The sequence below is a fragment of the Fonsecaea erecta genome (genome assembly GCF_001651985.1).
Source record: "Fonsecaea erecta strain CBS 125763 chromosome Unknown Scaff19, whole genome shotgun sequence".
Lineage (NCBI taxonomy): Eukaryota > Fungi > Ascomycota > Eurotiomycetes > Chaetothyriales > Herpotrichiellaceae > Fonsecaea > Fonsecaea erecta.
The window spans coordinates 23,839-47,220 of NW_017387262.1; the positions used below are offsets into that span (position 1 = coordinate 23,839).

At 53.2% G+C, this 23,382-nt stretch overlaps 4 protein-coding genes across 4 annotated transcripts; all 4 read right to left on the bottom strand.

The window, feature by feature from the left end:
• Positions 1-1,737: 1,737 nt before the first annotated feature.
• On the bottom strand, positions 1,738-2,361 carry AYL99_11955 (hypothetical protein; the record flags this gene model as incomplete). Its single annotated transcript, XM_018843459.1, has 1 exon — positions 1,738-2,361. The coding sequence occupies one exon, from the start codon at positions 2,359-2,361 to the stop codon at positions 1,738-1,740; it is 624 nt and encodes a 207-aa protein (XP_018687199.1).
• Positions 2,362-6,170: 3,809 nt separating this feature from the next.
• AYL99_11956 (hypothetical protein) lies at positions 6,171-6,637 on the bottom strand (the record flags this gene model as incomplete). Its single annotated transcript, XM_018843460.1, has 2 exons — positions 6,171-6,173; positions 6,221-6,637. 2 exons carry the CDS (start codon positions 6,635-6,637, stop codon positions 6,171-6,173), a joined length of 420 nt encoding a protein of 139 aa, XP_018687200.1.
• A 4,446-nt stretch (positions 6,638-11,083) lies between these two features.
• Positions 11,084-11,974, bottom strand: AYL99_11957 (hypothetical protein; the record flags this gene model as incomplete). Its single annotated transcript, XM_018843461.1, has 1 exon — positions 11,084-11,974. The coding sequence occupies one exon, from the start codon at positions 11,972-11,974 to the stop codon at positions 11,084-11,086; it is 891 nt and encodes a 296-aa protein (XP_018687201.1).
• Positions 11,975-15,944: 3,970 nt separating this feature from the next.
• AYL99_11958 (hypothetical protein) lies at positions 15,945-16,728 on the bottom strand (the record flags this gene model as incomplete). The annotated part of the gene is made up of 2 exons (XM_018843462.1): positions 15,945-15,981; positions 16,073-16,728. The coding sequence occupies 2 exons, from the start codon at positions 16,726-16,728 to the stop codon at positions 15,945-15,947; spliced, it is 693 nt and encodes a 230-aa protein (XP_018687202.1).
• Between the last annotated feature and the right edge of the window lie 6,654 nt (positions 16,729-23,382).

Below are 23,382 nucleotides of genomic sequence, written 5' to 3' on the forward strand. Positions count from 1 at the left end.
GCCTCGTACGCTCTTTCCATGCCGGCGAGGAACTACGCGTGCGTTGTTGTCTTGTTCAAGGAGGAATGCTCGGTAGGGCTTTGCAAGGGGCTTGGAAGGACAGCGTGGAAGAGGTGCAACGGGAAAGCGTGGTTGTTTAGTCAGGTGGTCGCCTCAGCTCGTATAGGAGGACGGCAGGCCGCGGAAGGATAACAGAGTCAAAGATCACCAATATGTACCCAAACAGGAGATGGACTGATGCAATTGCAGGATGAAGGATAGGGGTTCATCTCAGGGGGTTGGGTGAGACACAGGTATGCAGCCAAGAAAAACAAATCCAACTTCGGACTAGCTCGGGCCGTCCTGATCAGGTTGCTCTCGTGACAGGGAACTTGTTTGTTTTGCATGTGCATCCACATCGATGCCCAGGCAACAGACGAGAGATGTCGCAAAGATCACAAGTTGGCCTGTTTCCCGTCCAGGATCTCGCCACGGGGACGACAAGCGTGCGAGGCGATGGCCTGTGACACTGGAATCCGGTATCTGTCGGTGGTGAAGAAGGGATTTGGCCAATTGTCCCCCCTCGCCATCCGCTCTGACCGATGATATGTCGGCTTACTGATCCCGAGGCTGAACTCACATTCTGGAGTGGCGAATGAATGCCCGCGCACGTACCCAGAGAAGCAAAAACCATTGTGGCGTTTCTGGTGCGCTGGGGAAATAACATTCCCAACATTCCTATTTTCTTACACACATGCCAATCTGACTCTGTCCGGTGTCGTGTCATGTCATGGCCATTTCTTTTTTCCATCCACCCACACACCATTTTGGATAGGTTGACTTAACAAATTGCATTCCCCCTCTCTGTCGTGTCGTGTGGCAAGAAATTGTTCGAATTGCCTGAGCACGTAAGACATCATCAAGCAAGTGTCTCCAAATGAAACTCCATTCGAACTGCAAGGTTTCTGTGGCAAGGGATAGAAGAGAGGTAAGGTGAGTAGTTTAGGTTAATATTGGCCGCAGCCAGGCGCCACAGGGCTCAAGGGAAAGGAGAGGCTGGCTGGCTCCGAGCAGCAACGGAAACAGGCGACAACATGACTGACACACGGGCCGCTTTTCGCAAAAACAGAATCAATGCGTCTGCAGCACAGATCTGGTCTTTGAATGCCGACGTTCAACAAGTGGTCCAAGTATGTGACGGACAACGGCAGTGGTCCAAATGGTGCATCTCATGCGGGCCATGGTCGACCGCTCATCCTGCATTCGGATGGCTGGCTGGCCGGAAATCGCTTGCGATAGTGTGTGCGTCTCACAGGTGTGCAAATTTGCGCTGCAGAGCAGAGGACACGGGTTCATCCTGCCCGCTTGCTCCGCGTTGGACATGGGGACTACAAACGCCATTTATTCCTTTTCATGGTATCAATACACGCCTGACAACAACATCAACACCATTCACGCTTCCACTTCCTCCACATATGCTCTAGCACACCGAAGACAAGACAGGACCATGCTCGACCCGCGCACACACTCCAAACATCTCCCGCCCGGCTTCACGTCGACCAGCAGGCCAGGTTCTCGTCCACCTCGCAGGCGCAGCTGGGAGCAACAGCATATGCCGGTACTAATCTTTGTTCGCTTTCCGTCTCAACTCTGCTCGCCTGCGCATTTGATGTTTGAGGGACGCCGTCAACACCCTCATATCTCTGTTTCCGGTCTTTGTTCTTCAGACCGTCACCCCTGCTCTTAGAATTGGCCGCTTCACTGACCGACCCGAGATTCAGTGCGTTCTTGAGTGGAGAGTGTTTTCATTCGGCTGGGAAGACTGATCCGGGTGCATTGGTGTGGCACGCTCTCGTCGTTCTGATCGGTCAGGCCAGCTTCTTCATCCGGCACAGCCCGATCTGTCGATGTGTCCCCGACAACCGTGGCAGGGAACTCTGGATAGCCCTCATCGGACAGATCGAAGCCGAGGCCAAGGCCATGGGCGTGGCCGGTCTGCGGAGGGAGGGACGCTGCATCGACGTTACGGAGAAAGGCGTCAAGGTGATCTTCGTGCACATGCCAGACGGGAAGTGAACCACCCTGCCTGTGCAGAGTGATCGTCCCCTCGCTGTCGCCAGACTCTCCACGTTGGTTCCCATCCTCCTGCGAAGTCGGGGCGATGATGAAAACCAAACCTCGACAACCAGAGGGGATCTGCAACCGCTGTGTAAGGCCTTCTTTTTTTGGTGGAGGATTTGTGGAGACATCTCTTTCCTTCTCTTTTGCGCCTTCGTGGTCGTGGTTCATGCTCTCGGCCGGGGGATTGGGACGAATCAGATGGCTCCGGGCGGGCTGCAGCACCTGTGTGAGGAACATGGAGGCGTGTTTGGGGGTGGCCATTACAGTGCGAATGACGGAGAAAATAGTTGCAAGATGAAGCGTCGTGATCGATGGAGGTTCGAACCTCCACAGAGACGATCAAAGGGATTTCTTGCACCACCTTGAACGAAGGGCTGGAAGTCAAGTCGGAATCAACCCTGAAATTGTTTACCGGGAGGAATGCGTTTTGTTATCATTGCCCGCGAAACACGAAGCGCGGGCGCAATCTGATCACGGGACCAACAGCGCGGGTTGTTGTTATTTTCACGTGAACACGTCAGCGCCCGTGCGCCTACGCTGCCATGACCATGTTGTTGCCGTCGATCCTGCAAATACTTCAGATCATCATTCGTATTACGATTCATCAATCACCTGAGGTCCACTGCGTTACCCAGGCCACCCGTACACGGACATATCATTCTCCCCAGCAGTATTCTTTTCTGTCTTTCCTTTCGGTGCCTTTGGCCTTCATGCCGCCCTTCGCTGTCTGCAACTGGCCGGAGCCAAGAGGTCCCTATACACCGCCTGCAGCGCGCCACATAGTCTGTCGGTGGGTCTGCCATGTGGACATACCAGTCCAGAACATCCCGCTCTGTCATGAGGCTCTACTAACCGTTTGCAATGAATATTAGCTGCCGCTGCACGTCTTCCGTCGTCGTTGTGGTCTTCTCCACTGACTCCGATCCTCACCAAGTCCTCGCACGATGGCCGCCACATCACGTCTTCGAGCTCGCCGCAGGACGGATCTGGTGCTTGAGCCCTTGCCCGCCAGTCCGATCCACGCAAGCCGGACGCACCTCCCGTGTGCTGAGTCCTCCGTCGGTGGCCCCGAGTGGATTTTCGCATTACACGGTCTTGGTCCCGATGAGCCTCTTCTGTCCGATCCACGGAAGCCCCAACGGGCGCCCTTCACAATGAAAGAAGTACAGAGTTCGTCCTGGAGGAAAAACAACGATCGCAAATTTCTTGTGCTCACGATTGTCGGCCAACACTGGACAGAATGGCGAGTGGGACGAGGGGAAGAAGAGCCTGTTGGTGATCCATCGAAGGAGAAAGGTCGGTCCTGTGCCACAAGAACAGTGTTATATGGGTAGTAAGGAGAAGAGATGGCCATTCTTATTCCCGGGCAGTCACACAAAATTTGACCGTCCACCGTCCCCGAGCGCAAGCAACATGAGAACTCCTTGGGAGACCTCGGCCCATCTCCAGAAACCTGGGTAATGGTCGTGTCCATGCCTGGCTTGACCGATGATTCAGAGGCCATTGATGCGCTCTCCTCTGTCGACGGAGAGATGAGACTACTTCTTCCGCAGTGTGTCTGGATGGATGGACTTGAGCAGCATCGGGGGACCAATATTATTCGGACCTGCTGCTGTAGTCGATACACGCCACAACCAGTTCTCATATCCTTTTCCGGGCATACAAATATGAAGCGTGCAGCCCGTCGTAAAGCAAGAGGGTCCGAGGCCGCAAATACTACCAAAATACGACGTGATCCTGCCCCGCCCTCCACATGAGCCGCACCAACTTATGTGTCTCTTCCAGCAACATCTACAGCTCCACACCAGACCCTTGAGCAAAACGAAGTAATGCCAAGGTAGTTCTCCGGTAATTTGTGGTAGACGCAGAAGATCCCAATGAAGACGTAACCCTGTGTGGAAATTTGTGGAAACATAGAACGGATCTTGGCATCCTTCGGCGAGGGCAATCAGGCTCTTGGTGGTGTAATCGAGCATTGCGAGCGGGATGTCTCTTTTGTTCGGGCAGGCTTAGGGCGCAGCAAATCTGTCGTCAGAACTATCGGTGGTGTTCCCAACGTTATTGGCGGCTGTCTGGACGGGATTCCGTGGGCTTAGTTGGGGATCCAGCCTCATTCGTCTCGACCGGCCAGAGGTCGACCCATGGTATCGGACTGATGATGTTCTCCGAAGTCTAGCCTACTGAGAGACGAACGGGACCAAATGATGGATGAGCCCAGTATATATCCAGATAGTTGATCCAGTATGATTCCAGTATGGATCAGGATGTTAACGGAAGATAACTCGACTACGAAGCTGCGTCTGAGACAGAGATGTATCTGCTCCTGAAAATATACCAGGGAGTACATGTATGAACGAGAAAGCATATTGCGTCACTGGGTGGTTGGCCGAATACAGCCAGCCTCCGACAACTACACAAACCGCACTGATTCCTGGATGGTGGGTTCATGTGCTGTATGGCGCCAGGACCTCCACTGTTTCCCTGTCCAGGAGCGTGATGCGACTTCTCGAGGAGCTTCGTGCATAGGGAGGAATGGCGGAGATAATTGGGGTAGAAAGAAAAGACGCCCGGGCTCTCATTGCTGAGAGGCTCCAGATCAAGGGAAGTAAGGGGGACCCCCGGTAAGGGGGACCCGGAAATTGTCTGATCCTTTTTGAGTAGGGTTCAGTCAGCTGGTCGCAAGGAGCCAGGCAACGACGGTACAGCGTAGTCAGTGTGACGGGGAACCTCATAAGCTTTTGGAAGTCAACGAAGTTTCAGAAGGAGAGGAAAACCAATGGAGTTTTGGCTGAATGCAGCTTAGTGTGGAGGAAGGGAACGCGTTCCGGCTGAATCCGGCTTAGCGCGGGTTGAAACTCGAACACTTTTGCTTTTGTCGTGCCACGAAGTTCCGCATCGGGCTTGACGTGTGCGCGTACGCGTCAGAGCTCGCTCCGCTGTCGCCTTCTGTTTTTCAGCCTTGTCTTCGCCGTGGGAACTTCTTTTCGCGCTGTTATCTGCATATGACAAATTCATTGCATTATGGATTCGTCGCATCACCATACATGCATGTTTCGATTCTATCGAGACGCGTCCTCGGAGGAATCTCTCAATATCCGCATGATACAACACAGTGTGACGATAACAACCAGACGATCGGAAAGCATCCAAAGCCAACTAATGGATGAGTCGGAGTGATGGTTGAGTGCGGCGATTCAGGAAGATGGCCGGCACCACTCGGCGCAAGTCGCAACATTTATAGGATTTGATTCTCGTGGCTGCACACAAAGAGCCTCAGCTCTTCTCGATCTCCCTGCGTACTGCATCTGCAATCCAACCAATTCATTGCTACCGTCTACCAGGCCCAGCACAAACACAATAGAGAAGCCAAGGGCTACACGCAGACGTGTTTCTCGCTTGCCTAAATATTGCAACCAAGTATAACAACAACAATATCATCGTCATCACCATTATCAACCTCCACTGGACGCCGGCCGTGAGATGATAAACACCCAGTCGTCTCGAAGGGAGTGGTTAGCCGGGCGTGTGCCCTGGTCCTTCATTAGGAAGGTCTCGCAACGTGACACACATAATTTCTGCCACACAGATTTCATAGAGACAATCCATCAATTCAATCAGTCCATTCCATAATATATACATATCTACGTTCCCAAACTCAGTTGAGGTCTTCTTTTGTCGAACTTTTGAAGATTGTTCCGCAATATGGCTTCTGATCGTCCCGCTCTCAGCCCTCGCCAGGTTCCCTCTCCCGTGAAGGATGAGCCCGTGCCTGAGAATCGAGCTTTTCCGTGGTGCCAGCGTTGTGTTCGGGCTCTGTAAGTATGCTCTATCTCTGCGCTTAGCAATGCTTATCACCTGATTTCTTCTTTCTGACCTTGGGTATAGTTCTTACAAGGAGAAAAGTCTGGATCTTCTGCAGGAAGGATGCGTGACGCCTGCCGGCGCCACTAGGTGTCAACGTTGCACGAAGGGCCAGCATCTCTGTGTCCCTGTCCCTCGTCATTTATGGGCGGCTGTCGACGGACTTTGTGGTGCTGTCGTGTCCAGGGGTGGTAACAACTCTACCCCCACTACTTCCGGTAGACCCCTTGGGCTGCTCCCCTACTAGGGACCTACTCACTGCTTGCACAGCGCACAGATTCGCAGGAGAGCCGATCAGCTCGCCAAGGCTTTTGCCAAGCACCGACACGAAGTGGAAATGGCCGCCGGGGCCTTTGGTGATTCGCCGAGCGCGGTTGCTGGTCGTGGTGCCGTCATCGGCATTACTGAGCTTACCGCTCAACGACTTGTGGAAGCTGTGCGCGATCTGACCGCTGTTCTTGCTCAAGTTGTAAGCATGCTCTTTGCTTGTCGTCTGCAAGTTCCCTTCTGGTCCAACCTGACAGCATGCTTTTGGTAGCATGGCATCGTGCCACCCAGACAGCCGGGCCTGGGTGAATACAGAACTGGGGACCACCCCCAAGATGGTGAAGAAGACGGGAACGACAAGGAGGTTGACATGGACATATCCGACGGCTAAGCGTCCAGATGATGGCATTTTGTGGCCTTGTTTCTGTTTCCTGTCTTTTCTGCGCTCGTTGCGCGTCTCCCTGCCCCTGGCAGCAGACATTATATCGGAAGTGTCTTTCGCATGCGGAGTAGAAATGAATTCCAGTCGTAATCGCCATCGCCATGGTCGAGCGAGGCTTGTGAGGATCCTGTGTCCCGAATCTTGTTTGTACTGTTTGTTGGCGCACCGCACCGCCTTAGTTTGCCACTTTCTCTCCTGACTTGGATCTGTATTGCTGGGACTGGCGAAGACGGACGGGCAACAAGGTGTTGGAGAAGGATATCCGGAGGCTCAGTCGGAAGAGCATCAATGGAGACAAGGCAGGAGGGAACACGGACGTGTTTTTCCTCTCCATTGCGTAGGTCAAGAGACTTGGAATTTGCCCCTTGGAATTGACCGATTGAAAAAAGGAGCATCTTCCTCGGCGGAACATCTGAAGGATCGTGCTCACCGCTGCTGACGAGTGTGACGCTGATGAGAAAGATGTTCATTTGACGGAAACTCTTCGGAACTAGACTACAGGATACCAACGTTGTGTGATATGGAAAGTAAAATTGGTCAAACTTGAGGGAAGGTTATAGCTCACAAACCCAATCACATAGTTCATATTGTGGCTGTGAACATCCACTGCACAACCCTCCACAGCAACCAAAATACCAGAAATGAATCCGAAGGACTTTATCCAAGGAGAAACTCCCTCGCCAGAGCTTTGGCTTTCAACGTCTGGAAATCTCCGAGTCCTTCTGGTCGTCCGTGGTTGTAAGGAATCACATCTCCGTACTTCTTTGGTGTATGTACGAGCCCCTTCATGTCCGGCCGCAAGATCTGTGGTGACGTTGTTGCTGGCTCATGCAAAGCTGTTGGTCGGAAACGCAGAGGCCCGTAGACGCTGTGAACCATTCTTGCTGACGCCCATCTCTTCAATGGTCTGACATGCTTGGTCGAGAGATGCCCTGGACGGCCTGAAGGTGACGACAAATGCCTGGCTTTATCGACGCCACAGTTCCTGGAGGTGTCGAAGTTCCGGGTGGCCCCCTCTGTCCAGGACTTGACCGTCTCCAATGGGTCTGGTGTAGAGGTCTTCGATCGTTGGTTCATGGCTGGAGTAGGACAGGTCTCGAGATGTAATCTGCATGACAGGTCAGTCAGGATGAAGCTTGCTTGGGCTCCCTTGGAGTGGACAAGTCTGATACCTGGCGAATAAGTCAGGTCCTGCTGGACGAGAACTTCCCAAGACCCACGGCGCAGGAGATGGAGAACAGAAGGAGGTTCGTCGCTTGATGAGTTGACTCGGAGTCGACTGAGCGGTATATTTAGTATTGACAACCGCAAGCTTTCGGAACGAGGTGTTGAGATGAGTTTAACTGGTAAGATGCAGTGGCAGAAGGTCTTGTCATAGGAGATGCAGATACAGGTGCAGCAGGAGCCATTGTGCATGGCCACGTGCTACGATGGAATGTAGCGTGCGTGGTCCTGTCGGATCCAGCAGCTCGGGTGCTCTCGGATGGCAGGTGAAGGGGATCAGGGGAGGGGTTGACTTGCGGCACTACCTGCAACTTTCGACACGGTAAAAGCCTCTTTGAAAAAGAAGCAGCAGCCAAACAAGGATTATCTCGGCCCCATGACATTGTCGTATTCCATCTCGCGCGAATGAACACGCGAGATGAAGAACACCTGGAGTTCATACCGAAGGAGATTGTGTGAGACGATCATCGTCCCTCTCTACCAGTGAAGAAAATGGCAGTTCACAATCTCAGTGTAGATCGGCTGTCCAGACCTCAAGGCCAAGTCCAGGGGATGATTTGTAGTGGATTAGGCGGTCAGTTAGGTGATCCTCATGTGTTTTGGTGGGCGCCTTTAACCAATCTTAAGCCCAATCCCGACTAGCTAGGCATGTCATGCCCCAAAAGGTGGCCCTTTGGGGCTTGTTACACCGAAGACCCTTACTTAACTAATTACACACAGGCTTCTTTTTAGTTTGTCCTTGCGGATGTCGCACCCCAGATGTTCAACTCCAGGTACTCAACCTTCGCCAACTGTCCTCTCGCCTCACCTAAATCTCGCCCCAGCTGGCTAATCTAAAGGCAAAGGAATTCGTTATTATATTTAGATCTTTGAAGACTCTCTCCCATCATCTGAAGTGTCTTTCTTGCGGACTCGGTAGTGTCCTTGGAGCATCGACCTCTCAAGTGCCCGGTGCTTTTCTTGAGCCTGTGCAGCGGCGTCAAGAGACGATCGTGTTTCAAGAAATGTTCGCAGTAATCAGTTACGAGCCCTTAGGCGGGTGGCGTTTGACCCGATGGTGGACAGGTGTAGAACCAAAGGATGTTGGACTGACTAGGTAGGTCAGCCGGGTGTGCCCAGATCCTTCATCAGGGATCATTAGCGAGCGACATTTTGACCTTTTTCGGAAGAGTCGCCATCATACGGTGCAGGCCATCTGAGCTCTGCAATCCTCGTACTTTCTCTAAAGCATACCTCTCACGCTGCGTCGTCGCGTTCTATCCTAGCTCGATATTATCACAGAGTTCAACAAGCGAAATCTGAATAGCTACGCCATGTAGGGAGGGCGGTAGTGAGGACGGTGGTGCGACATCAACAAACAAATTTGAGGAGGAGTGCCTAATATTTTTTGAACTGCAGAGCAGCGGATATCCCTTCTCCTGCCCCCCATCGCCTACCCAGCCCAAGTGGTTATCACCAGCAAAAGAAAGAGAACGGAAGCACACACACTGCGAGATGGGGTCGAAGGTCAGACCATGCAAAAGGACTCGGTGAGCACACTTGAGGTCAGCGGGCACCACAGAGGTATCGACCGCGACAGGCACTGACCTGGATTAAGGGTGTGCCGTTGAGAACCGGGTCTGCATTCTCGTATGGAGCACGGCCTTCCTCACCGAACCTATTTTCCTCTGCCCGTCCCAACCGCCGTCACGCACCTGCGTCAGAGGCGAGCTCTGCCACCAGCCGAGAGTTCCAGGAGATTTATACGAGAGTTCAGTCAAGAGAAGAGGATGGCTCCGGGGCTCGACCACGAGGAGAGCTCTTTATGTGCACCTCAACTCCGTTGTGGCCTTAAAGTGACAAGTCATGAAATAGAGCGGAACACTGATGGAAGGGGGCTGTTGTTGTTGTTGTTGCGGATATGTCACAGCAAAAGGAATCAGTCGGCACGAGTCACAGTGGAGGCACCAGTCGGCCGCTGTGCAGGACAGGACGAGGGAGGATAGACTTCACGGCCGCCAGGAGCCCAAGGGCACGGACGACATCGCCAGAGCGGGTCGTGCGGTGCAGCTACCTCATGAGATCTGCGGCTTCAGCTTCACACCGATTGCCGCGAGCGAAGCTTTCCGGGACCCAGCGCTCAGCGCTCAGACCCAGCTGCGCTCGTCCGAACCCTTGTTCCAGCAGGAAGGACTCCCTTCTCGTCGGGTTTGCCTTCGTCGTCTTCCTTGCACATGGTCACCCCCCGGAGGTCTTCGGCGCGTTCGTTCTTTACCCCCCCCCTTTTTCTAGCTGCCTGTGCGCTTCAGAGAACCGTCCTCTCCACACCCCATGGTGTGGCTTTTTGATGTGGATATCCCCAGGAGACCCATGGAGAGAAAGTGCAGAAGATGGAAGATATTACTCACATCGGGCTGGCTGAAGGCGCAGGGGAGGAGGGAGGAGGGAAGAGGCCGCATTCGACTCGACCCCCGCGGCCCCCGTCTCCCAGCGCAGACATCCACAATCATCATGACGGTTGTGATAAGTCAGAGGGCATTCACATACATCGGGAAAAAGTGGGCAGAAGGAGGGAATGTTTACACCATGTAGGTGGGAGATGAGAAGATGTGCGTAATCCAATGCCCCTTGCAGTCTTTCCTCAGGCTGGATACATAAATAGATGGGATCTCATCGCCCGCCCCTGCGGTGGTTTTAGATATGCTGGCAAAAGACCCTCTTTTGAAGAAGTATTACTGGGAAAAGCCAACGAAAGATTGAAAGGGGAGTTTATTCATGGCGTCAAATGACATGACATTTTTTCTCTATCGGAACTAAGATACATCGTCCTGGCCCCGAGGGGGGAGCTGCTTGCTATTGCTGTTGCATATGTTTTTGTCAGAATCAATCCCTGAAATCCATGCCTGTTACAAGTCCATTAGTTTTTTCTGTTTTCACCATTTTCTCCTGTCCTTCCGCGGGTGTTGAAGATTGTTTTTGGTGGATCTCGTTCCCCTTGTCCCGTTTCCCTATTGCCGTCCATGGCGATGTTGAACATTTCCGTTGTCTTATACCGTGCTTCCCATATTTCCTATTATCCTATTGTCCTATCACCATAATCCCAATAATGTTGCTTGCTGCATGCCCGTTCCCCCATGCATCATCGCCCCCTCTTCTCTTTCACTCTTTCTTTCTGTGTTTACCTCCGCAGAGCTTCCTGCGCTCGAATCCTCAGGCGGCGGGCGCGCCGGGGACCAACAGCTCTTCCAAAGATTCTTCAAGAACGCGCAGGTTGAAGGCGCCGCCTCGCCTCATCTCTTGCGCTTGTTCCTCTCGTTCATTTCCATCGAGCATGAGATCATCTCTTTGTATCTCCCTGGCCCTCGCCGCGAGACTGCGGTCAGGAGATGAAAGACTGGAGAGAGAGGATGGTGAGTTAGGCACGGGGCGGGAGGCTGCGGCCGTGGTTGCGGCTGCTTGCCGGTCGCGTCGCTTGCGGATGCGGTTGTTGTTGAATTGGCGATGGATGCGTTGCAGCCGACGTTGCTCGTGTCGCATCCTGATGCGCACGCGGTCGTCTCGTGGCGTGTATAATAGCTCCATAAGCTCTTTCTTGTAGCTAGCGGAGATGACGCCGAATCGGTCCAGGTCTCGGAGCAGGGTCGGGATGTCCAAGTCTCGGCCGGCTCGTGGTGGGATTGCTGAGTGTAAGGAGGCTTCAGCTCGCGCTCGTGGAGTTGTCGGGTAGTCACTGGACATCTGCATCAGCACCAGCGCCGCCTGCGAGTCCATGTCGTCGTCGGTATCCGGGTTGGGATTGTTCTGCTGCTGCTCGCGGGACAGGGGGGCCGAATAATTGAGCCACGCTACTCTGTTGGCGGAGGTCATTTCGTCGGTGGTGAGGGCGGGGGACAGGTCGCGCAGGGCCATTGATCTCAAATCCCCTCCATCCTCGAACACGTGGTTGCGGTCAATACCAGCCATGATGCTGTACGAGGGTAGCATGTTCAAGGCGGATGGAGGAGGAGGAGGTGGTGGTGGTGGTGTTGATTGCATTAGGTACCTCAAGACTGGTGGGAGACGCTCCGCCGGCTGCTTGCGGCTATCTTCAGGAGTAGACATCGTCCGAGCGCAGGGTAAAGGTATTCTGCGGCTGTAGGGACGCGGGAAGGGAGGATCTCGGGTCGCTCTCTGTGGCCGGTGTTGCTGTCGCTGCTGATGAAGGAGGGTGAAAGGTGGATGGAGGTGAAATGGCGAGTGATGTTGAGGCTGGGAGATTTTGTAGAATTCGTGTTTCCTACTATGCCCTTTTAGGCCGCGGCGCTTCTGCCTGCAGGTCCTCCCAAAGGTCCTCAACCACCCACCTCTCCCACACGATTCTGCCTAAAGGTCCTCATATAGGTCCTCGCAAAGGTCCTTAGAGGATGTTCGCTTCTGAACCACCCACTTCTCCTAATCAAACCTGCATATAGGTCCCCACAAACGTCCTCAATCACCCGCCTCTCCAATCCTAACCTGCCCACAGGTCCTCAGAGTGTGCTTCCCTTCCCAACCAGCCACGTCTCCCATCCGAACCTACCTGTAGGTCCTCACAGCGTGTGGTCTCCTCTCAACCAACCACTCGCGAGGCCTGGCCTTCACCACGCCATGACCCACTGGCACTTACGAGCCACACGGTGAAAGATCACCCACTCGCCCGAGACGCTGTGACGGAAACAAGGCAACGATGCACGTGAGCTGGCAGAATACAAAATCGCAAAAAAGGGCAACGCTGCGTCTCGTCGCCATCAGTGACTTGGTGCATCTGGCAATGGACTGAGGTCGAGATCACAGCACTGACAAAAGAGGAGTGAGTCATACTTATAGAAATTTGATCCGTTGGCGGTTCCGTCTGTGCCCATCTAGGAAACTGGAATTCTTGGATGTCGTGAGTTTCCAAGGCTCCCCCAACCGTGGCTAAAACTCAGTGCTCCATCTCCTAACCGCAAACAAGTTCAGCTTCCACAACTGTCCGCTGGAGAGAAGGAGACGGAAAATGCTCAGCGCGATCAACTCGCCGGTTCGGCTGTGCTGGGGGCTTTTCGTCTATACGGCTGAGAGACAGGACTCATTACGCTGTGACGAACCATGGGATAGACAGAAAACCCGCCAGAAAAAGCTTTGGTAAAGGATTATCTGAACCAGTCAGGTGTCCGAGGACCTGTTGTTTCCTGGCGGCATCGAGTTTGCTCGAGACTTTTGCCACCAAAGCCCACCGATTCTCGCTTTTCGTGCTCAGTGTGTGGCAGGGAGAATGTAGAGGGGGAGAGAAACTATTGAAGTTGTGGAAGTCAACGAGTAGTACAAGCGAGAAACTGTTGAGGTTCTGAAAGTCACAGAGTTTTGACATTGTCGTGCCACCAACTTCCCCATCGGCTGGAAAAGTGCCTCATCCAGGTCAGCGCAGCCTGCCAAACTCTTGTAGTTTGGAATTCTGATTGTTTTTGTTTGCACTGGCCAACCCCCGATGGGATGGCAGAAATGCTCGCCCACACATTAGCCGGCTTAGCCTATTTGGTGCAGAAATTCTTGATTTGCTTTGCATGTGGACGAAATTCCTGAGAATCAGAGTGAAAAGAGTAGCTGGTCTCGGACTCTATCTCCAGTCTCGCAGTTACCCCTCTCTTTGTCCCTCGAATTTCCTGACATTCCACAATCTCCGCCAAGTTGATGAACCAGCAACTCTTCCGCTAAATCGATCAACCTTTTCGTATGACATCACTTCTCTCACCCTCCCGAAATAGGGCCATCTGCTCCCGGATCGGGCATCTGCGCCAAGTTGATGTGCCGACAACGCAACGCTGAATCTCTCCCAGTTTGCACACCCCCCTCCACCTTATTGATTTGTATGACATAACCTTTCTCACCTTCCCGAAATAAGGGCGCCTTTTCCACGGATCAGGCATCTTTGCCAAGTTGATATACCGACAACGCTGAGTCTCTCCCAGTCCGAGACACCCCACTCTCTGCCGGCATTCGCCCTTCTGATGTGCCCGGCCACCCGAAGGTGGCAGACGTACCTGGCGGTTCCTACATGGTCGGGGACTGCTACTGCTTGACAGTACCAGCGTTTTGTTGACACCGTCTTGAATGTGCCCAAAGTACCCGACAACCCCGCTCGTGCGTGCCACTTTGAATATTATATGCACACTCGCACACATAGAACCCTCTCAAGCCTTCCCGGTGGCTCGTCTGTGCCGATAATCCTCAGTCGAGTCTTGTGTGCTGAGTGAGGGGTGTGCCAGGCCAAAATTCGCGGGGATCTCACCCCATCAAAGTCTTCCAAGTACCTATATCTGCCTTCATCTCGCCCGATCACCAGGATAATCCTATGAATTTGGGACCGATCAAAAGCACTGGACGTGACGAGCAACATGGTGTTCTTTGCACTTCCACCGCATGCGAGGATGAAAAGTTATGCGACGGAAATGTGGCCGCTGCGCCGTCTTCGCCACGGCCCAATCACGGTCGATCGGGACAGGCTCCAAATTTTACAATGTGATGACTCATGAGGGATGTCCATGACCCCGCAACTGGATTTTTCGTTTCAGAAGAGACTAGTGTACGAAGGAAACCTCGCCGTCGCTACACCTTGCCGTCGTCACCTCATCGCCGCTTCATAAAAGCTCATTTTTCTTGACCTTGCTGCCGCCACCCTCGTCGTCGCTACTATCTCGACCTCGTCGCCGATTTTACACTTCTACTCTTGGAGGTGAAGGACTCTTTGCCACACCTCGCCGCCAAACGCATTCGGTCGACATCGATATCGACACCAATGCAAGCCCCACTCTGTGTTCTGTGTTCAGAACCCACGCACGGCCCATATTGACCGATTGGAAATTTTTGCAATGTGAAATTGCATCTTTCGACCCGAAGCTGGCTCTTGCCACGCATGACATTGCACACAGATGGGGTTTGGTTGTCATGGGAATTTGGGAACCCAAGGGCGGTAAAAATGTGGGCGAAAAGTTGTTTGTTTATCCAAAGGGTGGTCGGCGGGGACGTTTGTGGTTCGAACCATCCAACCAAACACGCAGATGTGGGTTGGTTGCCGTGGAATTTCTGAACCAGGGCGCCAACACACCACACCGGTTAGAGCGGGTTCTCCACTCGCCGTTGTCGAGGTGTTGGGATTTTTCTGTGGGACTCATCCCCTCACTTCGTCTCCACTCGGAGTCTTTGGTGGAGCCCAGGCTTGGAGAGTTGCCAATTTCCCTGCCTCTCCCCTTGCAGCACCCACCAATGTACGGGTGACACACTCACTTTCCACATGGTTGTCCGTGCGCGGTAAGGCAGGTGAAGTGATTGGCGGAGCAGCCGCCGACAAAGGGGAATGTGGATCGGCTGAATCCCTCATTCGGTCAGTAGGAATGCATGTGATATATCATTTTTTCTCCGCCTTTCTCACTGGTCGTTCCCCTCCCCTGCTGTGGTCAAGGCCTGGTTCGGAAAACCGGCACCAATGACAGCACAGAAAAGAAAGCCTCAGCTGAAACAGCTGGGGTCTGTGCCCATTTCCAGTGTCCTTTCCCGTCGGGAAAGCGTTGTGCGTTGTGTCGTCGGCGAGAGCCATGCCCGCCCTTCCCCCTTCCCAAATTTTGGCGATTGTGTCTTCTCGATTTTTCTTTTTTCCCCTCCTCCTAAATTGCGTCTTGCCACCATTTGTGCCCGGACGTATGGGTGTCATTCGCCCTTCTCCATGAAGGGTAGTGCTACATTGTCTTTTTCGGGTGAGAGTGTGAGCGACATGTAGTTTGCAAGAACCGGATTGAACTTACTATCGACATATCACATGGTCAACCCCCTATTATGTTTTCCCATGTCGCGCTAGCCTCATCACGCCCATCCTCACGTTTCAGAGATTCGCTGCACGCGCCAGGTCGAGACAATAGCTTGAACCACCGCCCGTCGTCCCATTCCGGAGGCAACTCCATGAAACGTATGCAGCCTGCGCTGGCTTGCCCAGAACATCGGCAGAAAGGATAATGTAGCGCCAAACGCACTGTGTGCAATGGTTGCGCTGGCCCGACTGTTGTGGTGTGGAATGGGCATTCTAAATTGCGTACAACTCTGTACCTTGACAAGAACCCCTGACAGTCAGGAAAGACAGAAAAGGAGGCTCCGATACAACGAAAATCAGGATCGTTGCCGCCGCAATCCGGATAAAATGTGAATACCCACCTCTTTTCAATATACCCGCAAATGGCAGTGGCAAATCTTCTCAAGAACATGCGCTCTGGCTCTGTCATATGGTTTGTGATCGTTTTGAACGCATCCTCCATTATTAGCGTTCCCTCGCACGCCCATTGCATAATAGTGTCAAGCGGCCTCATGAACAGAGATCGTTGAGTTATGCCTTCCAGGATACCACTCCAGACGTCTTGACCCAGGTGAATGTGCAGGTCAGAAGGTCCAGCTTGCGCTGTGGCAATGTCGTCGTGCTCATTCGGTACGGGGTACCCATTCGGTGGAGGGTGCCCAAGTGGTATTGGGGGAGCGGACAATTCGGGTTGAAAAGTTTTGACCAACACATGAGGGCCCACGCGAGGGTTATAGGTCGGATTTTTCATAAGAGGAAGATGCATGGCAGGCCGCAGGATAGGAGGATTGCTCAGAGGAATCCCTGACCGGACCGGAGAAGCCGTTGGAAGGGGCTCGTTCAGTAAAGGCATTCGTGGGAGCCGGGCAGAAGACTGCGACGTCGGAGGATGTGGCACAAGCCTGTCGGGGCGGGGGGACACGATCATTCCAGCCAACGGGACTGTGAACGGAGGGGTCCATAGCTGGGGATCGTTGGGATTTGCCATTGGCACGTCGTGGATGTCGCAGGCGGCCATCTGAGCAAGGCTGGCGGTGAGAGAGTTGAGCGTGGTTGAGGGTGAAAGGGATGGAACAGGAAAGATAAAAGAAAAATAAAACTGGGAGCGCAGGCTGTGGTGCAGCTGAAAAGGAGGCGCCTCCCGGAGCAACTGAGAAAGAGACGCCTCCCTCATTTGCTGTGTAACCGGGGACCTTTGCAATAGGCCATATGACACGACCTCCTGACCTGAATCCCAACTCCACCACCACCTAATGTTTCGGAACAGGATGCATCTTGATTTCCACACCCTCTCATAGTCCATAGTCACCGTGGTCACCAATACGAGCAAGGGAAAGAAGCGCTCAGGCTTCAAGGGCGGTCCGTGCAGCCCAGTCACCGGGTGGACTCGGAGGGTTTTTCGGGCTGCTGGAACTCCTCAGCGAGTAGGAAGATGCAAACTGTGACACAAGGAGGCTTGAAGGAAGATGGCTGGCTGGCTCGTATTCTGGGAGGGGCATGTTGTCATGTGTCCCTACATCTGGAGTGTGCGGGGCATGCCTAACCAGTCTGCGAGTCTTTAACTAGAGGGCGCTTAGGCATGTGCCACGCCGTACCCCGCAGTGCCCCCAAGCCCCAAGAGTCCATAATTATAGGCCTTTCCCTCAACGTTTAGGGTGCAAGGACAAGGGTCCGCGCCCTTGTTCTGCTTCTTCTTCTTATTCCCTCCACACGTTCCCCAAGAACAAGCTGGCGATGCTTCGCTCGTGGTCAATTGAGCACTGGCAGAAGAGAACTCACGATTTTGACTCAGTCGTCCGATGTCACGCTGCTATTTGGCTGAATGCTCGCTGCAAAAGCGGTTCTTCTTCCATTCGACGCTCATTGTGTATGTCCTTGTTCAAAGGCCAGCGTCATGCCCCAACCACTGGGATGGGCCAGCAGCTTCGGGGGATTCGAGCAAAAAACGACCCCAGAGTTGACTCAAATGACGCCAGAAGGAAAGGAAGTAGAAATAATTGTGCGAGCCGGATCATCTTGAAACGAGACCGGGCCATTGGCAGCAGCAGCAAGCCTACTTGGGAGCGTCCACTCGGGCGCCGCATATGCGGAGCAGCTGAGGAACCCCCGTGAGGAGACGCCATACATAGCCTGAGACCCCGAGATTCCCAACCTCCCCGAAACTGTCGTGACGTCACAGAAGGGACCCTGACAACCACGTGGCGGCCAATGACGCCATAACCGGGAGAAGTTTGAATCACAAATTATTTGGAACCCCAGCATCTATCTACTGTACATACAGTATGTCAATACCATCTTGACCGACGACGGCGGGAAATAACAGTTGGAGCTGCACACTCTCGATCCTCTGTCATATCTCCGTCCTGAAAGAAAGACGATTTCAGTCATTAGCTGGCCTCTTCATGGGGGACTACAGAGTCCCAGTGAGTGCATGCCGATGTACAGTTTCATGTCATCCTCTCGTCCTCCCCTGATCGAATCCACAGATGATTCGACGGCAGAACAGAAGACTCAGGGCAACACCAGGCTGTTGTCGTTTCCTTTTTGGTGCTTTTGGCTGCTACGGACGCACGTCCCGCATATGCGGTTGCTGAGGGGGCCAGCGGCAGCGACTGAGGAAGACATGGCACCGAATAGGTTTCATTCTTCCGTCCGGAGCCCGTCACAGCCCGCAAGGGCAACTTGCCTTATCTATCGTCCTTTTAAACGTCGTCGACCTGTTTCGTCTCGGTTTCAAAGTCAAAGACGGCGTTTCTGTTCAATCTATTGGTTCACTCTTTTGCTGTTGGTGGCTTCTTCGACAGCCGTTCCACCGGCATTACCGGTTCATGGCTCTTATCATTCGCCTGTATTACAAGGATGCCATCCGGCTCGATTACAGCTGTCATTAAATCCATTGATTCAATCTCTCGGTAGCGTGGAGGAATGTTTAAGTGATGAATTAGATGTCGTCCTTTGATCCAAGAGGCCTGCGCCTGGTCGTGCTGCTGGCGCAAAAAAGAGACCAACAATTGTTCAAGCGGTCTGGCCGTCGATGTCCATGCCCAGTCAGCTCCGGAGACGCTTCCTTCAACATCCCGGTTTCACAGAATCTTTGGGGACGTGTCGCCCCTCGCTCTAGTCCGTAGTGATTTGCTGTCCTCGGGCGTTGAGGATCAACAGCCATTTGATCGTACCTCATCACGAGACCTCGACCAAGGACATCAGTAATCACTCCTCACACCGTGGTTTGCGCCCTCGTTGTGAGTTCCTTCGGCAGTCGCTCTCGCTGTCAAGGAATCGCAACAAACCGCTGCCGCGACACATCTAAAACGACGCCTGATAAGTCATGTGGAGGTCAACATCCTCGTCAAGGCCGAACTCCTAATGGCACCGGTCTCGACCTCGACATGCATCATCCCCGATAATGTCGCCGGCAGTCAGACTGAGGGCCAGCTGCTCCACTTCTTCTGCTCCCAGGCGCCTGCGACCTGTCCAACCGCGCGGTTACGGCGCTGTGGACGTGACTTTAAGCCATCAGAACTGAGGTCGCGTTGGTGACGTCCTCGCCGCAAGGCGTGATCACACCATCGTCTGCCGAGTACCTCGGACTATAACGCTATCGGGCAGAGGGAATCGGTATCTTCTCAAGCGACTCAATCAGTATCGTGTGCATCTTCTACCCGGATCATCGCAGCATGGGTGATGTAACGCGAACGCACCCTGCTTGTGGTTGATGCTCGGTCCAACCCAAGCTATATTCGCCTCCTTCTCGTGCGTGCGACTGATGGCGCGTCCACGCTCACCGCGGCAGATTACCCGTGCATCTCTCGAAGGTAGTAGTAGAACACATATCCACTGTATCGTTTCTGATCTCACGATCAAGCCACCTGACCGCAAAACGCACGACCTCAGCCACCACGCGATATTGCAATTGGAAAGAGGACCTCCTGGAAGGAGCCGATAGCGTCTATCTGGCTCACCTTGAATCCCGTTATCCGTTCAGCCTCATTGAACTGGTGAAATTTCTTGATGTCGCTGTTGATCATATCTAACAGACCTCCACCCGGTTTCCTTGACATCGACAGTGCGTCACGGAGACGCATCACCCAGTCTCATCGAGACTGGCGGAGACTTTGACAGAATTTCTTACCCGGTGCCAGGCGGCTCAAATTGCCCACGCGGCTTCCCCCATTCGATCCTTGGCTGTGTTGGCCGAACCTGGCATTCCGGATCTACGTCGTAACTCCGGTGGGGAGGCGAGTGTCGCCACAAGGGCATTCCAAGGTTCGTTCGCTGCCTAAGACAGTTCGACATATATTATTGTGGTGGCGGGAATGACAAAGCCGGAAATCGTAGTATCGTGGCTCCGCCGGTATCAAGCCCGTGCCGTCGGGCGGGCTGTGTGTTACCTCGAACCCTTCTCCGGAGAAGCCGGCTGAGCGAGTTCGAGACGGATGAAAGAGACATTCCATGTCCGACCATCATCATCATTCAGACCAGACGGGCCATCATCCTGCACGTGCGTGTATCCCACGTCCGGCTCGGCTGCTACTACGAGCAAGTTGTTCCAAGATGAGACTGGGTACATTTCTTCCTCCGATGGCGACCACGCACCACGCTGAGCGATTTGACAGACTTGGATCACGGACGTGGGGAAGACTTGCGGACAGATGACATAGGCTAATTCGAGACTCAGAACAGCCACAGAGCACGTAAACACAAAGGACGTAGAATGCTACCCTTGTCGGAGCTTTTGTGACAATCCTAACCTTCATAAACATCCTGATATTACTATTATCCCCCAACATTCCCAACATTCCCAGCCCTTCCACCTTGCTTGCTTACTTACTTACTTCTCTCCCAATTTTCACATACACGGTAAATTCAGAACGTTGATCGAGCGATTCAGAGCTCATGCCCCCCTACAGACACGTACTACTCATCTGGATCTAATATCCTCTGACTTCCACTCTCACACCGACTCCCAAGTTATTGGATGTGTGTATGTTCACACCCGTGCATGCAACAAGCGGGGACATTATACATATATACCAACTCGACCAGGTGCACGCAGGTGCAGGTCCACAACCAAAGCCACCCACTCCCTGACGTAGCCGGACCTCAAGCACCAACCCAGCTCCGCGATAAAATGTGTCACCGCACCAGTGCCATGGGCCCATGACGACACACGGACCAACCCAGGAGATTTCAAGGGAGATAGAACTCGGTGGTACGTGCGTAGCCATACCAAAGGGCAGATTGGAATGTCCCACGAGAGTATCAATAAACATGCGTACTTGCCCTGCAGGGAGGACTCTTTTACTTCTCTAACAGTGCGAGTAATCGACTTCTCCAGGACATATTTGGATACTCACGCGATACGCATTCAACCCGCATTCCATTTGTCTAACGTTTCCACCCCAACGCTCTCTGGCAGAATGGCTCTTGCTTTATTGGGACCTTGGTGGTGACCCCTGCCTACTACTCATTCCTGGTGATCCCGCTATATTCTCTGCACGCAGCTTACCCTGACAGACGGCTGTGTGTGTGTGTGTGTGTGTGTGTGTGTGTGTTTATGCTAGCCCTCTCACTCTGCTTGTCGAGCCACGAAAACCGCTACTGGCTACCCATTCGGGCCCAGACCCTAAAGATCGATCGGATTCCCATCAGTCAGTCAAGTCATATCCATGGGGCAAGGGCGTGGGCGTGGGCGATGGATATCATCAGTTAGCGCCGGGTTGCGTTGGCGGGGAAGAAAGGGGCGTGACGGTATGTCTATCTACAATGTGCCAGCTACTGTAAATTCCAGCCGGTCAGCGGGATTTACGCCACTTGTCACTCGCTGCACTGCCCTCGACGAGAGCACGTATCCTGGTCTTTGTGGAGCTCGAAAACCCGCCCCGTCCTTTCATCCATGATGCCTTGTTGCCTGCCCGCATTCCTGTTTGGCATTTTGCACAGTTCTCTCCTGAAAGAGACACACATTCTTGTTTGGTTTAGATCGTGGGATACTTTGAGGATGTAATAGTGGTTCGCCCCCGCCATGCTTGCTGCTAGCTGCCCAGCCATCTAGAACGTGTCACATACAGACACACTGATGGGCGGAGTGAGTGAGTAAGACAGCCCTTTCGTTTTGCTTTTATGGTCCCATGACTAATGCCAGATCTTTATTCCCACTTTGTCCGTTCGTCGAGAGCTACTCACTCTGCTCAGTTGTGACAAAGCTCAGGCTGTTCCGATTACTCGTGTCGGCTGCTGCCGTGCCCAAAAGTCTCAGTCGCCCTCTTCCTTTCGGGCTTCTTGTTCTTGTTGCTAAGTGTGCATGTGCCATGTAAGACGAGACAGTATGCGGCCCATGATGTTGGGCGTCTTTGAAGACGGTGTTGGGGTATAGGGTTGCTACCGAGTTCGCCGCGGCGGGAGCGAGCAGTCTGCACATGTATGTCTACCTGGGACGTGGGGGGCTGTTTCGTATGTTTCGTAGTAAGGGATGAGTGGATGGAGTAGGTGCACGCTGTATGGAGAAATATGACGGGACAGTTCGAGCGGGGATGAAAGGGGTCATGGACTGCGTGTTGGTGCTGGCCCAATCTATGTAGTTCGAGACGTGCAGACAGACTTTGCTATGAAGCCACACCCCTGTAGGCACTTTGTTTGCCTGACGGAAAATCCCTGCCCTATTCACAGCCTATCATCATGGTGCAAACAAGGGGCCCAGCAGTCGAGATGTTCAACGCCCAGACAAAGCCTCGCAGCCCACTCAGAACGCTGTGTCGCACAAATTCAAGGATTAAGATGATGCCAGGTTGTTGTCGTGCTTATTTCGCCGAAGACCTGTCAGATATGAGAAGAGATGTCCTTTTCGGCGGGGATAGGAAATCTTGATCTGCTGGGAGAGCTAATCAGTTGCCTCCCCTAGACCAAAAAAACCATTGGCCAAAATGGCAAAAACTTATCACAAAGCAGGTCAACCAACCTGGTTTGTGATAAGCGAAACTCACCCTTGCGGGTTGGTTTTTCTCGGCCGACCGGTTATACTACAATTCGCTACTTTATAGGTTGATGTCGGTGGGATTCGAACCCCAGGTCCTGCTGCCGACTAACCCCGGTGGTAGTCTTGACCTGACAGGACCGGGAGTCGACAATTCGCCCTCGTCGTATTGAGGGGGTCTTGGTGTGGGAGAAATTTGGAGAGACCAAAATATATCTCTATAAATTAGTCGCCGGACTGACTGGGCAGGTCAGCCGAGTGTGTGTGCAGAAATGACTCTATCCTACTTTCCAGCGAGGGGAGCACAGCACCAACCGTCTTCCATCACCAGTCCTCTCCTCGATCTTTCCATGTGCTTGCGGCTATCAATCGCAGCAAAACATACCCTCCTACGGCGAGCAATGCTGAACCCCCCCACCGTGGTCTTATCGTCGGTGGTTCTGTCTGCTGCTGTGAAGGCGTTCTCTCATGTTGGGCTACTATCGTCTGCCCATCTCTTGAGGTCGAAGCTTGCTGGGGCTGCGGTCAGATTGCAGACTAGGGAACTATTGTCACAAGAGTTAGACAACCACTTCATCCACATCTTCTTTGCTGGGGCCTAAGATTCCCCGAGTACTTTGCGACCAAACCACTGAATTTGCTACCGCTGCTTGCATTACCGTGTCGGAAGACTCTACCATCGCCAACGATCCGTGGATC